The following is a 14,526-nucleotide window of genomic DNA, read 5'->3' as shown; positions in this document are numbered from 1 at the left end:
TGTTTTCCTTTTCTCATAATAAGATATTTAACAGAAAGGAACATTTTTATTAAATAGGCCCTAATTTGTTCCCCAAAGCCTACTTTGAGAACATTTATTTCCTAATGAGGGTCTCTGAAAAAGTGTACTAATCTGCTCTTACAATTTAAAAAAAAAAACAGACACTTTTTTCCTTTCTTTCTTTCTTTCTTTCTTTCTTTTTTTTTTTTTTTGTGGTACTAGGGTTCCTGGAAACCCTTCTACCTCTGGGTTACACTCCCAGACCTATTATATATATATTTTATTTGGACATAGGGTCTCTTAAGCCAGTAAGGCTGTCTTTGAACCAGAGCAATCCTCCTGTCTCTGCCTCCCAAGCGCAGGGATTACAAGCGCGCGCCACCACACCCAGCTAAAACAGACACTTTTTAAGAAAACAAACAAAAACTTCATACTTTTTCCCAACTTTTAAAAATTATCTAGCTTGTTCAGGTCTAATATTTTCAGAATGACAAAAGGCTTTTCCATTACAAATTGTACAGTTTATACAGATTACAACAAACTACAAAGCCAAAGCTGCTTTTAAGTTACATGACTAAGTTGTTAAAATAGAAAAAGAAACTAGTAAACCAAGCTCTAGTACTTCCAGCTTTTAAAGCCTTTAGAGACCAGTGCTTTTCAAAACACAGAACATGGACCACCTACACCAGAAACACTTAAGGTGGTTCATATTAAAAAAGATTCCTAGCCCCCATCCCAGAACCATTACATCAGATTCTCTGAAATTGGGGCCCAGGATTTAGATTTTTAACATGCTTTCCTAGATTTTTGTTATAAATGCTAAATTCTGATAACACTGACTTAGACACCTCATACAAAATAAGCAGAACAGGTTATTTTAAATTAGTACACCTTTAAGCCGGGCATGGTGGCACATGCTTGTAATTCCAGTATTCGGGAGGCTGAGACTGGAGGATTGAGGTTCGCAGACAGCCTCAGCTACTTAGTGAGGCCCTGTTTCAAAATAAATAAAAAATAAGGCAAGGGTATAGCTCAGAGGTCAAATGCCTCTGAGTTCCATCCCCAGACCCACACACACAAAAAGATAAATCAGTACACCTTTAAAAAAAGCAACCTAAGCCGGGCTTGGTGGTGCACGCTTGTAATCCCAGCGCTTGGGAGACTGAGATAGGAGGATCACACAGATTCGAAGCCAGCCTCAGCTACTGAGTGAGGCTCTCAGCAATTTAGTGAGACCCTGTTTCCAAATAAAGTATAAAAAAAGGGCAACCTAAATTTATCCATACTCACTACCTTCAGAGAAAACAGTGAGAAAAATACACTCAAACAATGTACGTTTCTTCCTTTCTTTTATGTGTGTGTGTGTGTGTGTGTGTGTGTGTGTGTGTGTGTGTATAACAGAGACCCAGATAGTCAGACAGACAAGAGATTGAACCCAGGGCACTCTACCTCCAAGCTATACTTCAGACTTATTTTATATTTCAAAACAGGTTCTCACTAAATTGCTGAGAGTTTCACTAAGTAGCTGAGGCTAGCTATGAACCTGTGATCCTTTTGTCTCAGCCTTCCAAGAGCTGGGGTTACAGATGTGTACCACCATACTCGGATTCCTTTCGGTTTGTTTGTTTGTTTGTTTGTTTGTGGGTTGTTTTTTTTTTTTTCGCAATACTGAGAATGGAACCCAGGAGCATTCTATCCTAGCCCTATTTTTTACTTTTTATTTGAAACAAGGTCTCACTATGTTGCAGAGGGTGTAGCTGAGGCTAGCTGCGAACCTGCAATCCTCCTGTCTCAGCCTCCCAAGTGCTGGGATTATAAGCGTGTGCCACCATGCCCAGCTTTCCTTTCTTGTTTTTAAAAGTGTGTTTTTGTATATGTACACATAACATGTGGCCTATGTTTATGACTATATCAATCCGTCGACGCCAAAAATAAAAATAAAAACCTTCCTAAAAAGGTAAAAATTTGGCCATACTCTGTAAACATTTTCAGGAGGGTTCTCATAGAACAGAAATACCCCCAGAACATGGTGCCTAACGTAAGGTAGTGGCCATGGGCCAATGTGTCCTGGCTGCTTAAGACATGTGGAACAATCTATCAGGTCCTTTGAATTTTTGTCTATATTTGGGTAAACCCCAACATGTGATGAAACAATATGTTGAGAGAAGCCTTTATTCATGAATAAAGACACTCCTTTCCTGTACCGCAGGAAGGATGTCATAAATTTCTATATTGAGATACCAGTTACCATAATAACGGCAGGGATGTTCCAGTAGGAACTCTTTCTGAATTTTGTGCTATCAAAGAAGCAGCCTGCACCAGATGGAAGGCAAGGCAAAATAAGAATAATAGTGACAGTAAGTACATTGCTTTCTCCCTTAGGCATTTTTCCTAAATGCTATGAGCTATATGTTCCGTAACATCTTCATCAAACCCCTTGACTAGTATGACTGAAACTACATTTTCATGATATTGTTTGCAAAGGTGAGCTAGACCCTTGCTATGCTATCTTTTGAAGAGGACTTAAAATCATTTTTATTTTTTAATTTTTATTTATTTTTGTGTGTGTGGTACTGGGGTTCCTGGAAGCCCTTCTACCTCCGGGCTATACTCCCAGACCTATTTTTTATATTTTTATTTGGAAACAGGGTCTCTGAAGCCAGCAAGGCTGGCTTCGAACCTGCGCGATCCTCCTGTCTCTGCCTCCCAAGCGCAGGGATTACTAGCGTGTGCCACCACGCCCAGCTTAAAATCATTTTTAAATGGAACACCAAGGCTGGGGATATAGCTCAGTAGTACAGCACTTGCTTAGCATGAATAAGGCCCTGGGATCAATCCCCAGCACTACAAAGAAAATAAACGGAAAAAAGTATATATCAGAACCAGAAAGAAATATGCATGAGCCAGGTGTGGTGGCGCACACCTGTAATCTCAGTACTTGGGAGGCTGAGAAAGGAGGATCATAGGTTCACAAACAACCTCAAATACTTAGGCCCTCTGTAACTTGAATAAAAGCCAGGTATGGTGGCTCATGCTTATAATCCCAGGGGTTGGGAGGCTGAGACAGGAGGATCAAGGTTTGCAGACAGGTACTTAGTGAGGCTCTTTGCAACTTAGTGAGACCCAGACAGGTACTTAGTGAGGCTCTTTGCAACTTAGTGAGACCCTGTTTCAAAATAATAAATAAAGCTGGGCATGGTGGTGCACACTTGTAATCCCCGCGCTTGGGAGGCGGAGACAGGAGGATCGCGCAGGGCTTAGGAGACCCTGTTTCCAAAAATAAAATAGGTCTGGGAGTGTAGCCCGGAGGTAGAAGGTCTTCCAGGAACCCCAGTACAAGAAAGAAAGAAAGAAAGAAAGAAAGAAAGAAAGAAAGAAAGAAAGAAAGAAAGAAAGAAAGAAAGAAAGGAAGGAGGGAAGGGGAGGGGAGGGGAGGGGAGGGACAGGGCAGGGGGAAGGGGAGGGGGAGCGGGAGGAGGAGGAGGAGGAGGAGGAGGAGGAGGAGGAGGAGGAGGAGGAGGAGGAGGAGGAAGAAAGAAGAAAGAGAAAGAAAGAAAGAAAGAAAGAGAGAGAGAAAGAAAGGAGGGAGGGAGGGAGGGAGGGACAGGGCAGGGGGAGGGGGGAGCGGGAGGAGGAGGAGGAGGAGGAGAAGGAGGAGGAGGAGGAGGAGGAAAGAAAGAAGAAAGAAAGAAAGAAAATAAGGCTGGGGGAAAACTTAGAGGTAGAATGCCCTTGGGTTCAATAATCAGTATCACCAAAAAAAAAAGAAACAAATAAACATGCATAAAATAGGTAGCTTATTTATCCTACTGATTTTCACAACTCAAAACAAAGCAAGATCAGTTGAGAAAAGGAACCTGAAGCGGAATCGCTGTTGATACTGTGTGCTCCCGATGGGTTATGGAACACGCTTCTGAGTGATCATGCATCACAGCTACATGGTTAACATGAAAATGTGCATTCTGAGCTTACACAGAGTAACTCACAGCATAGCTGGCATGATTTCTCAGACTGCAGATTCAACATGCTCCAGAATTCTTTTGGTTGAGCTTCTCTAATACAATGTAATTATTCCCTAACATATATATATAACTACATCTAACAAACTGACTTCAGGGTATACCAAATCACCTGGAGGGGCTGTTCAAACACAGGCCAAGGGGCCCCATCCCCAAAATTTATAGCTCAGTCAGCCTGGGGCAGGGACCAACCCATGGAGAACAATGGTCTAAACAACCTCCTGTCTCTCTCATGTCGAGTCTGGCTTGATGATGAGGCTGAATGAATAACAAGACAAGGTCCCTGGCACTGCAGCAGGTAGAACCAATTGATTTACCCCAGAACACAAAGAGTTTAAATGAGAAAGGGAGGCCTCCCCCACCCCAATTTTCCCCTACTGTTTACAGTTTCCTTCAGTAACAAGGGGGATTGGTGCCAGAACTCCCCACAGATACCTAAATCTGAAAATGCTCAAGTCCCGAATTTAAACAGTGTAATATTTGCACATAATCTACACACATCTTCCCACACACTATACATTTTCTCTAGATTACTAATAATACTAAAATATAAATGCTCTATAAATAGTTATGCTATACTATTTAGGGAATGATGACAAGTTTTAAAAAAAAGTCTATATGTTCAGTACAGAAACACATAGTTTTGTTTTTTCTAATATTTTCCATGTAAAGCTGGCTGAATCACTGATGAGGAATCTACAGATATTGAGGGCCAACTGGATTTTATAAATCAATCTCATTCAGGAAAAGAAAAGCCAGCTGGGCGTGGTGGCGCACGCTTGTAATCCCAGCATTTGGGAGGCTGAGACCAGAGGATCGCGGTTCGCGGACAGCCTCAGCTATTTATTGAGGCCCTCTGCAACTCAGTGAGACCTGGTTTCAAATTAAGAATAAAAAATAGGGCAGGGGATGTAGCCCAGAGGTCGAATGCCCCTGAGTTCCATCCCCAGACCCACAAAAGTAAATAAATAAATAAATAATAAAAATAAATAAATAAATGCAAGCCCTTAAAAAAAAGAAAAGCCTCTGCTTTCTAATTCCTCTTTCTTCTCCTCAAGGACAAACAAGAGTGATGAGATTATTTCTTCTGCATATTTTTAGAGTACTGTACCAACTACAGCAAGAACTGTCGTTACCTTTCTGATGCCCTGTAAACAGTCGAGGATGGTGAGATTGTAAGTGCAATTTCCAAAGGAAGCATCCCTACAAACACAAATAAACTTAACATTAAAAACTCGCATTCAGAAATCCCAAATCATAAAATACCTACGTCAGTTTAAGATGTGCCTGTTTGGCTTTCCGCTGTCAATGTGATAAACTTTTGCGGCATGACAGAACCTACCCATTCACTACTACTTTTGCAGGTTCACTAAAGCATTCTGGAATTGCTTAAATTTGACAGGCAGCATTAACAAGAAAGATCAACAGCCCAAGGGGCAGTCAGACCGCCGTGGGCCACTCCTCCTCTGCCATTGTCTGGGTACAAGCAAGTTTCTTTTCTTTACCTCTGTGGGTCTTGGGGTCCTCGGGTGAAATGAAACCAATGACAGTAGCTGTCATCCAGAGGGTTGTCACCAGATTACATAAAAAAATATAGTGCCCGGCATAGAAGAAACACTTTAGGACTACTCTTCTTAATGGTAAATTTGGGGAGGAAAACACACTAAGTGATGGGGGGATTTATCACATTGAATCCTTTGATTCTATGATGTGAAATTACAATGTACCAAGTATTAGGGGGGAAAAAAGCAGCAGTGAGTTAGGCTGGCTCATTGGTGAAACATTCATCATTTCAATAGGCCTTCTAGCAGGGGGACTCACCTGTGGGCAGATGCGAAACACAAGCGTGAAAAGGTAAGGGAACCAGGAATATAGGTCAGTGGAACCTAGCAGTTATTTTCATGGATTAAATGCCATCCCTTTCCAACAAGAGGGGAAAAACAGACAGGAAAGATGTGGTTACACTTCCCAGCAATCTCAGAGTAGCTGGGATCTGTGAGAGTTCTTTTTGTGCCATGAGGTATCCTATCACTCCCTACTGCACTGAAAACTGAAGGCTTCATACTTTATTTAAGTTTTTAGAGTACCTTAGCAGACCTGCTTCAGGCAACCTAAAACTCAAGTATCAAGTTCAGGTCAGTTAAGCAAGAACTGGCACCAGAGCTTTAACACTAGCAAGGTTCCAAGGTGTCCAAGACAAGAAACTTGACCTCCAGTCTCTCGGTCTCTCTGCCCAGCCCTCCTCCCTCCCTGCTGCTGACCCGAGGGACGGAGCTGTCAGGCACCACAGTCACCCAGAGAACATCAGCACAAGGGCATCGGCTGGGAGGGTGCCAGGAGATGTTCCACAGGGCGTACACAACCTTTAAAGGCTTTCACACAAAATTAAAATAAAACAAAGTTTTACATCACCAGCCACCCAGAGTGTCTTGACCCTGTGGCTGCAAAGCCGGGCATTAAGACACAGGCTCTCAGTACTGAATTTCAGCATCCTGAAGGTCTGAAACAAAGCCCAGAGCAGAGTCCTGAGACTGCAGAGTTGACCCCAGCAAATAGGAAGGGCTACTCCAGACACCCACACCCCATTCCTAAAGGAGCTTTGTCGTGTTTGTGAGTGTTTTTAAATACCATCTGAACTTACGTATCAGTAAAAACAAAACAGCTACCTGCCTTTTCAACTGTTTTATAAAGCTACAAACCACACGCTGAGAAGCAAGTTTTACTAACCAGTATCAGACAAAGCAGCAGCTGGGAATCCTAAAATAGAGCGCTAGCTGACATAAATAATCTCACATTCCTTTGCAGACACTGTGTCTCTGGAGCAAGGGCTCAGAACTTTTGTGCCCTGGACCCTTCCAGGTTCTCAGTGAAGCTTGTACACACCGATTTTCTCAAGATAATTGTTTGGTTTGTTTTGGTTTTTGTGATACTGGGGATTGAACTCAGGGGGATTCTATCTCTGAGCTACATCCTCTGCCCTGTTTTATTTTTGACATGTTTTGCTGACAGTCACTAAGTTTCTGAGGCTGGCTTTGAACTCGCAATCCTCCTGCATTAGCCTCCCAAGTACTGGGATCACAGGCATGTGCCCTCATGCCTGGCTTAATGTTTTTAAATGTATAAAATAAAATACATAATATTAACAGAAAGCAAATTCAATTACACTTAAACAGAATTATCAAAATATTTAACTGCATAATACCCCAATATATACTTATTTAAATTAATGTATTATAATATCTAAGGTTAATAACTACTGTATTTTGGAAGCATAAATAATATTTTAAAAAATCATTGCAAAGTATTCTGGAAATGTCTATAATTTCTAGTGGCAATGTCACTTATACTCCTAATGCTACTATAAGTCCTAATGCTACTATACGTGACTTCCAACATTCAAAATAAATTATAATTCTGCCAGGTTTGGTGGCACATGCCTGTAATCCCAGTACTTGGGATGCTGAAACAGGAAGATCCCAGGTTCGAGGACAGCCTCAGCAAGTAACAAGACCCTTGGCAACCTAGCAAGACTTTGTTTCAAAACAAAAAATAAAAAAGGGGCTGGGGTATATCCTAGAGGTAGAATGCCTTTGGGTTCAATCTCCAGTACCATAAAAAATAAACAATAAAAATAATCCTATAAACTGGGCATGGTGGTGCACGCTTGTAATCCCAGTACTTGGGAAGCTGACAAGAATTGTGAATTCAAAGCTAGCCTCGGCAATGTAGAGTATCTTGGAAACCTAGAAAGACCCTGTTTCCAAATAAATAAAATCGGGTTGGGGGTATAGCTTGGAGGTAGAATGCCTCTAGGTTCAATCCTTAGTTCACCAAAAATAAAAATAGTAATAATAATAAAATCCTATAAATCATAAGGTTAGTAAAAAGATCAAATACTTTTTTTCTCATCTAAATTCACTGACTCCCTGAATTCTCTTCACAGACCTAGGTCAAAAGTTACTGCTTTAAATTTTTTAAAAAGAAAATTTAAAAAGCTTCTTTATATTTAAAAAGGGTAAAAAGAAAGAAAGCAAGAAAGAAAAGAAAGAAAGAAAGAAAGAAAGAAAGAAAGAAAGAAAGAAAGAAACAAGATTGCAAGAATTGGAGGTGTTCCTTATTCTGTGGAGTATACCTTTCCATCCCTAGACACAGCTATCCCATTTCACAGATATGAGAGGTAACCACGCTGAATGTCTGCAGTGTGTGGTGGGGCTCTCGTGACAACTCATGTACTAGCACATCCACAGCTGTTACCAGTGACCAAAAGGAGCCCTGAGCCGGGCTCGGCGGCACACACACGCCTGGAGTCCCTGCTACTCAGGAGGCTGAGGCAGGACATTGAGCCCATTAGAGAAGTGGAGAGATTTTACTCTTTATTTATTCCTTTTTTTTTTTTTTTTTTGGACAGTTGCTGAAGATTTAGTTTATTAGAAAGATAGAAACACAGAAAATAGAAATACAGCCCCATGTCAAAATGGCATGAGGGGGTGACTCGAAATGAATACACCCTTATTCATTTATTTTTCAGTGCTGGGGATGGAACCCAGGGCCTCATGCATGCTCAGCAAGTGTTCTACCACTCAGCTACTCCCACAGCAATGCTACTCTATTAAAAAAAAAAAAAAAAATACAAGCCGGGCGCGGTGGCGCACACTTGTAATCCCAGCATTTGGGAGGCTGAGACAGGAGGATCGCGGTCCATGGACAGCCTCAGCTACTTAGTGAGGTCCTCTGCAACTCAGTGAGACTGTTTCAAAACAAAGAATAAAAAATAGGGCTGGGGGTGTTGTTTGGTGGTAGAATGCCCCTGAGTTCCATCCCCAGCACCACAAATAAAAAAAAAGGAAAAAAAAGAAAAGAAAAACAGTTGGTCACGGAAGGTATCAAGACACAGGAAAGTCCCATGCACTATTTGAACTTGAGTTAAAGATTCCACGTGAGGAATTCTTATCTGTGTTATGATATGAAACAGATTTTAGGGATCAGGACACCACTAGGATCTATTCATCTCAAAAGCTCCTTCCTATTCTGATATACCATATTTTAACACTATCGGCTACATATTTCCTGTCCATATCTTTCCTAACAGAATTTTAGCATTTCCCAGTCTCTACCTTTTTTTTTTTTTTTTTAAAGAACAAGTCATCCCTTGCCAGGCGTGGTGGCGCACGCTTGTAATCCCTGCGCTTGGGAGGCTGAGACAGGAGGATCGCGTAGGTTCGAAGCCAGCCTCAGCTATTTAGTGAGGCTCTCAGCAACTTAGTGAGACCCTGCTTCCAAATAAAATATAAAATGGGTCTGGGAGTATAGCCCGGAGGTAGAAAGCCTTTGGGTTCCACCCCCAGTACCACCAAAAAAGAAAAAGAACAAGTCATCCCAAAGTTTCTTGACTCCACATTTTCCTTCAGCTACCTACTATGTTCTCTTTGGCCCCCTCTTTAAAGGAAGACATCTCTAAAGACTCATTCATCTTGCTCTAAAAGATGTACAGCTTGGTGGGTTTTAGTATACCCAGAATGTTGTTTAACCCCACTACCATTAATTCTAAAACACGTTCAGCTCCTCCGCCCACAAAAAAAAAAAAAAAAAAACTAGTCATTTACCATCAACTCCCATTATCCCTTCCCCTGTGGCAACCACTAATCTATTTTCTGTCTCTGGATTTACTTATTCTAAGTCCAGGGAACACTTTGTAAGCATCATCTTACTTCAAATGTCAGCAACAAGTAACTCTCTCCTTTGAACACTGTCTTCTCTTGGCCCCTGGGTTTTCCTTTTACCTCTCTTAACACTACTTTCCCATGTCCTTTACAAAGTCATCCTTCACCCCCAGTCTAAAAGTTAGACTCTGCCAGGTGCAATTCCAGGCCCAAATTCTTCTCGCTCCATACTCTCTCCCTAGACGAGGGACTTTCAAATTTTAGTGTACATCAGCATCACCTAAAGGTTCCTTAAAACACAGACTGCTGGGCCCACCTCAAGTTTCCGATTCCACAGGGTGGAGGCAGGGCCTGAGAACTTATGTATCTAACAAGTTCCAGGTGGTGCTGAAGCTGCTGGCGGGAGGGAACTCATTTGGAGAAACGCTGCCCTAGATGATCGCCTCTCCATCTCCACCTGCCAATTACCCTCAAATTCCTCTCTCTAGCACAAACTCCAAAATAACATAACCGACCTCCTATATAACGTGCTGGGATTATGTGCACCACCATGCTAGCCTCCACTCTTAGGTTTTTGGTTTTGTTTGGTTGGTTGGTTTTGTTTGGCTTTTCTTGTGGTACTGGAGATGAAATCCAGGGGCATTCTACCTCTGAGCTACACCCCCAGTCCTATTTTTTATTCTTTATTTGGAAACAGGGACTCGCAGAGTTGCAAAGGGCCTCACAAAATATTACCTGCGACTGTCCTTGAACTGCGATCCTCCTGTTTTAGCCTCCCAAGCACTGGGATTACAAGCATGTGCCACCCCGCTCGGCCTGTTTGTTTTGATACTGGGGGTTGAGCCCAGGGGTGTTCTACCTCTGAGCTACACCCCCAGCCCGTTTTACTTTTTATTTGGAAACAGGGTTTGTTTGAAAACTTTGGTTCTCCACCGTTGTCTCTCTGACAGTCTCAAAGAGGGAAGATCTATTCATTTACCGTTCATTGTTGTTTCCTTGACAACTGACACAAAACAGATGATAAATTCCTGTTGCTGGGGGTCTCGCTAAATTGCCACAGTTGGCCTCAAACCCGTTATCCTCTGATCCCGCGACCCTCCTGGCTCAGCCTCCCAGTACTGGGATTACAAGGAGGGCATGTGCCACCGCACCTGGCTCATTCCTTAGTCGTTCTACTCAATTTTCTTCCGTGCAGCCAGTGATATTTTTTTAAAAGCAAATGTGATCAGGGCTCCCTTCACTTCTAACTCTCCACTCACCTCCCACTGCTCAAGATAAAGCCCAAGTCCTCAAGGCTGCCACGGGCCTGAGACACTGGCCCTCAGGCTGTGCCCAACCTCAGGGCAGCCCTGAGCTCCCCCTAGTCACCCTCATCTCAGGGGCACCTCCAGCCCTGCCCTGCCAGGATTAGGTCTCCAGACTGTCTTCTTTGGACCTCAGTGAAGTTTGAATTTACATCCTGGCTGTGTTTACTTTGGCTCCCCACCTCGGTGTCTCTGACAGTCTCAAAGAGGCAAGATCTATTCGTTTATCGTTCATTGTTCATTGCTGTTTCCTTGGTACCTGACACAAAATAGATGATAAATTCCTGTGAATAAATGTTTAAATTAAGTAAGGAGTCTTGGGAACTCATCCCAAGAAAAGTCTCTGTGATATTCTGTGATCGCTTTGCTAACTCAGGTAATGGAATGCCTCAAGCCTCCGTAGCAAGATCTTATGTCCATTTAAGATCATTTCCTTCTGTTCTCTCTGCCAAAGAATAATCATTAACCAAAGATAAAAGCACAGATGCTTAAGGTAGTTTTTGCACCCTTTGTTAAGTGGTATTAAACATACTGGGAAAGCTGGGTGTGGTGGCACACACTTGTTATCCCAGTACTTGGGAGGCTGAGACAGGAGGATTGCAGGACAGTCTCAGCAAGTAGTGAGACTCTTATCAACCTAGCAAGACCCCGTTTCAAAATGAAAATTAAAAATAGGAGTAGGGGTATGGGCCGGGCATGGTGGTGCACGCTTGTAATCCCCGCACTTGGGAGGCGGAGACAGGAGGATCGTGCAGGTTCAAAGCCAGCCGTGCTGGCTTAAGAAACACTGTTTCCAAAAATACATATATAAATAGGTCTAGGAGTGTAGCCCGGAGGTAGAAGGGCTTCCAGGAACCACAGTACCACCACCACCACCAAAAACAAAAACAAAAACAACAAAATAGGGCTAGGGGTAAATTTCTGTGGTAGAATGCCTCCGGGTTCAATTCCCAATACCAGACACACACCCACACACACGCACAGAGACAGACAGACAGACAACACCAAAAACAAAATCCCACTGTCCCACTGGGGTTCTTTATTATTTTATTTTTCAGTACTGGGGCTTAAACCCAGGGGTGTTCTGCCTCTGAGCTACATCCCCAGATGTTTTTAGTTTTTATTTTTAAATAGGGTCTCGCTAAGTTACTAAGGGTCTCACCAAGTTCCTGAGAGTGGCCTCCGAGCTGAGATCCTCCTGTCCCAAGCTCACAAGTCCTGAGATTACGGCTACCACGTCTGCCTAGCCGCACACTGGCTTATTAATCCAGATACTTCAGAGAGGCTACAAAGAGTTTTCAGGGTTTAAATCACCTGAACAAGTGCTCCACAGCTTCAACTCCCACAGATCTGTCTTAGGTTTCTCTTTTCTTTTTTCTTTTCTTTTTTTTTTTAATTGTTGGGGTTCGTTGTTGTTACTATTGTTATGGGGTGAGGGATGCAGTTTACAGATCCCAGTTGCTTACTTCCCTTCCTGTTTGCTTTTTCATTCACTCCTATTTACTGAATCACATATTTATAGAAGGAAATGAGAGAACATGTACTTTACCACCTCCCTCATAAAGGAGGGGAAAAGCGTGCAGGCCCCTTGTGGCCTGGGAAAACTACAGCCTCGCCCTTCCCCGGCATGATACTCTGACCATGTATTGCATTACTGGTAAACTGGTAAACAGAAGGCTGCTCTTCATGCAGGAGATAAGGTAATACCTAAACACCTGAGGTTTCTAATCATTCATCTCTGCTGAAGAATAAATCATGTGTCCCCAACCCCAATACAGAAGACTAATGTTACAGCCAACAGCCATCTGGACATCCAAAGGCAAACTTAGCTCATCCTCGTGCTTGACCATCAAGATCTCCACTCTACATTTCTAAATGTGACTTCTGGCTTTATAGTCAACTGAACCATACAACTACTATTAAATGACTCTAAAATCCAGGATATTTTTGTTTAACTGTTTATGGTTCTGCATGTATTTTTCAGAAAAGCAGAAGAAAAAGAAAACTCGAAGCACTATCTCACAATTTAGATACGAAGCCAAAGGCTTCACCCACTAGCGTCCTGTATAGGCTCTCAAGAGTCAATGTTAAATATTCAGAAAAGCTGGCCATGCTGGCACACACTTGTAACTCCAGTACGTGGGAGACTGAAAAAGGAGGATCACGGGATCGCGGCCAGCCTCAGCTGCTTTGTGAGGACCTCTGTAACTTAGTGAGACCCTGTTTCAAAATAAAGAATAATAAATAGGGTAGGCGTGTAGCTCGGAAATGGAACGCCCAATATCAGAAGAAAAATAAAAAAGAAATTCAGAAATGCTTATGGCACCCAAATCAGCAGTGCTGGTAAGATCTGCACCCCAAAAACAACAAGCATTTTATATTTAAGAGCTAGTTCGTCAGCACACCTCTGCTTGTAACCTGAGCCTCTGAGAAGCCACTGGGAATGAAGCAGCCTTGTGAATGAATGTCAACAGAGGGGAGACAACCAGAGATGACAGAGCATATTTACTCTAAGGTTAAGGAAGGATGCGTTTTGGGTAAAGAAGTTGTTCAAAATGAAGGGTGGAGAAGAGGCACAATACCGACAATGCAAAGACTACACTAAATAATTTTTAAAAAAACTGATGGTAAACAGACTAGTAAATATTGGAAAAGACTGTGGCCTGCATGTCTGAGTCTATAATTCTCTATAAATTCTCTGGATAAAAAGTAGTTAGCGGGTGTGCAAATTACCTGCAGTGGGTCAGATAGAATCTCAAAGGTCATCCAACATCCTAAGCACTAAAGAAATCCCATCTGCACACCACGAGGTGGAGTTTCCAAAAACAGGAACTGTGTCCTTTATGTCTGAGTGCCTGGGGAAGAGTACAGTGTTTGGCACACTACTGTGTTGTAGATATTGTTGAATGAATAAAAGGAGGAATTAGTAAATGATCGTTAAAAGGAGGTCATTTAATTTAGCCTGAATACCTCTATTGGCTGGGATTTATTGATCTTTAAAGCAAAAACAAAAACAAATGTGTGTGTGTGTGTGTGTGTGTGTGTGTGTGTGTGTGTGTAGTGCTAGGGATATAACCCAGAGGCATTCTACATCTGAGCTACAACCCCAAGCCCTATTTTATTTATTTATTATTTTTTTTAAACAGGATCTCACTAAGTTGGGGAGGGCCTAAGTTGCCGAGGCTGGCTACAAACCAGTGATTCTCAGGTCTGAGTCTCCCAAGTACTGGGATTTTACAAGCGTGCACCACCATGCCTGGCTAAAAATTATTATTTTTTTTTTTACAATGTGTCAGAAACAGATTGTCTGATTGGCTGATTGCAGAACTGAGGATTTAACCCAGGGGCATTCTATCTCTGAGCCCCAATACTAGTCCTATTTTTTTTTTATTCTTGATTTTGAAACAAGGTCTCACTAAGTTTTGGAAGGCCTCACTCAATAGCTGAGCATGGCCACAAACCTTACAATTCTTCTGTCTCAGCCTCCCACGTATTGGGATTACAAGCCTATGCCACCACTAACCTTACTGTGCATGCAATTAT

General features: G+C 42.3%; 1 protein-coding gene across 1 annotated transcript in view; it reads right to left on the bottom strand.

Annotated features, from left to right (window-relative positions):
- Positions 1 to 14,526, bottom strand: part of CDC14A (cell division cycle 14A) — a gene marked incomplete at both ends in the record, with an annotated part of 169,007 nt that overhangs the window by 67,026 nt on the left and 87,455 nt on the right. Inside the window, one exon of the mRNA XM_080691478.1 lies at positions 5,156 to 5,222. Coding sequence (XP_080547604.1) covers positions 5,156 to 5,222 — 67 coding nt within the window. The remainder of the gene's footprint in view (positions 1 to 5,155; positions 5,223 to 14,526) is intronic.

Source organism: Muscardinus avellanarius (genome assembly GCF_963383645.1).
Source record: "Muscardinus avellanarius genome assembly, chromosome: 3".
Taxonomy (NCBI): Eukaryota; Metazoa; Chordata; class Mammalia; order Rodentia; family Gliridae; genus Muscardinus; species Muscardinus avellanarius.
This window is presented reverse-complemented; position numbering and strand designations above follow the sequence as displayed.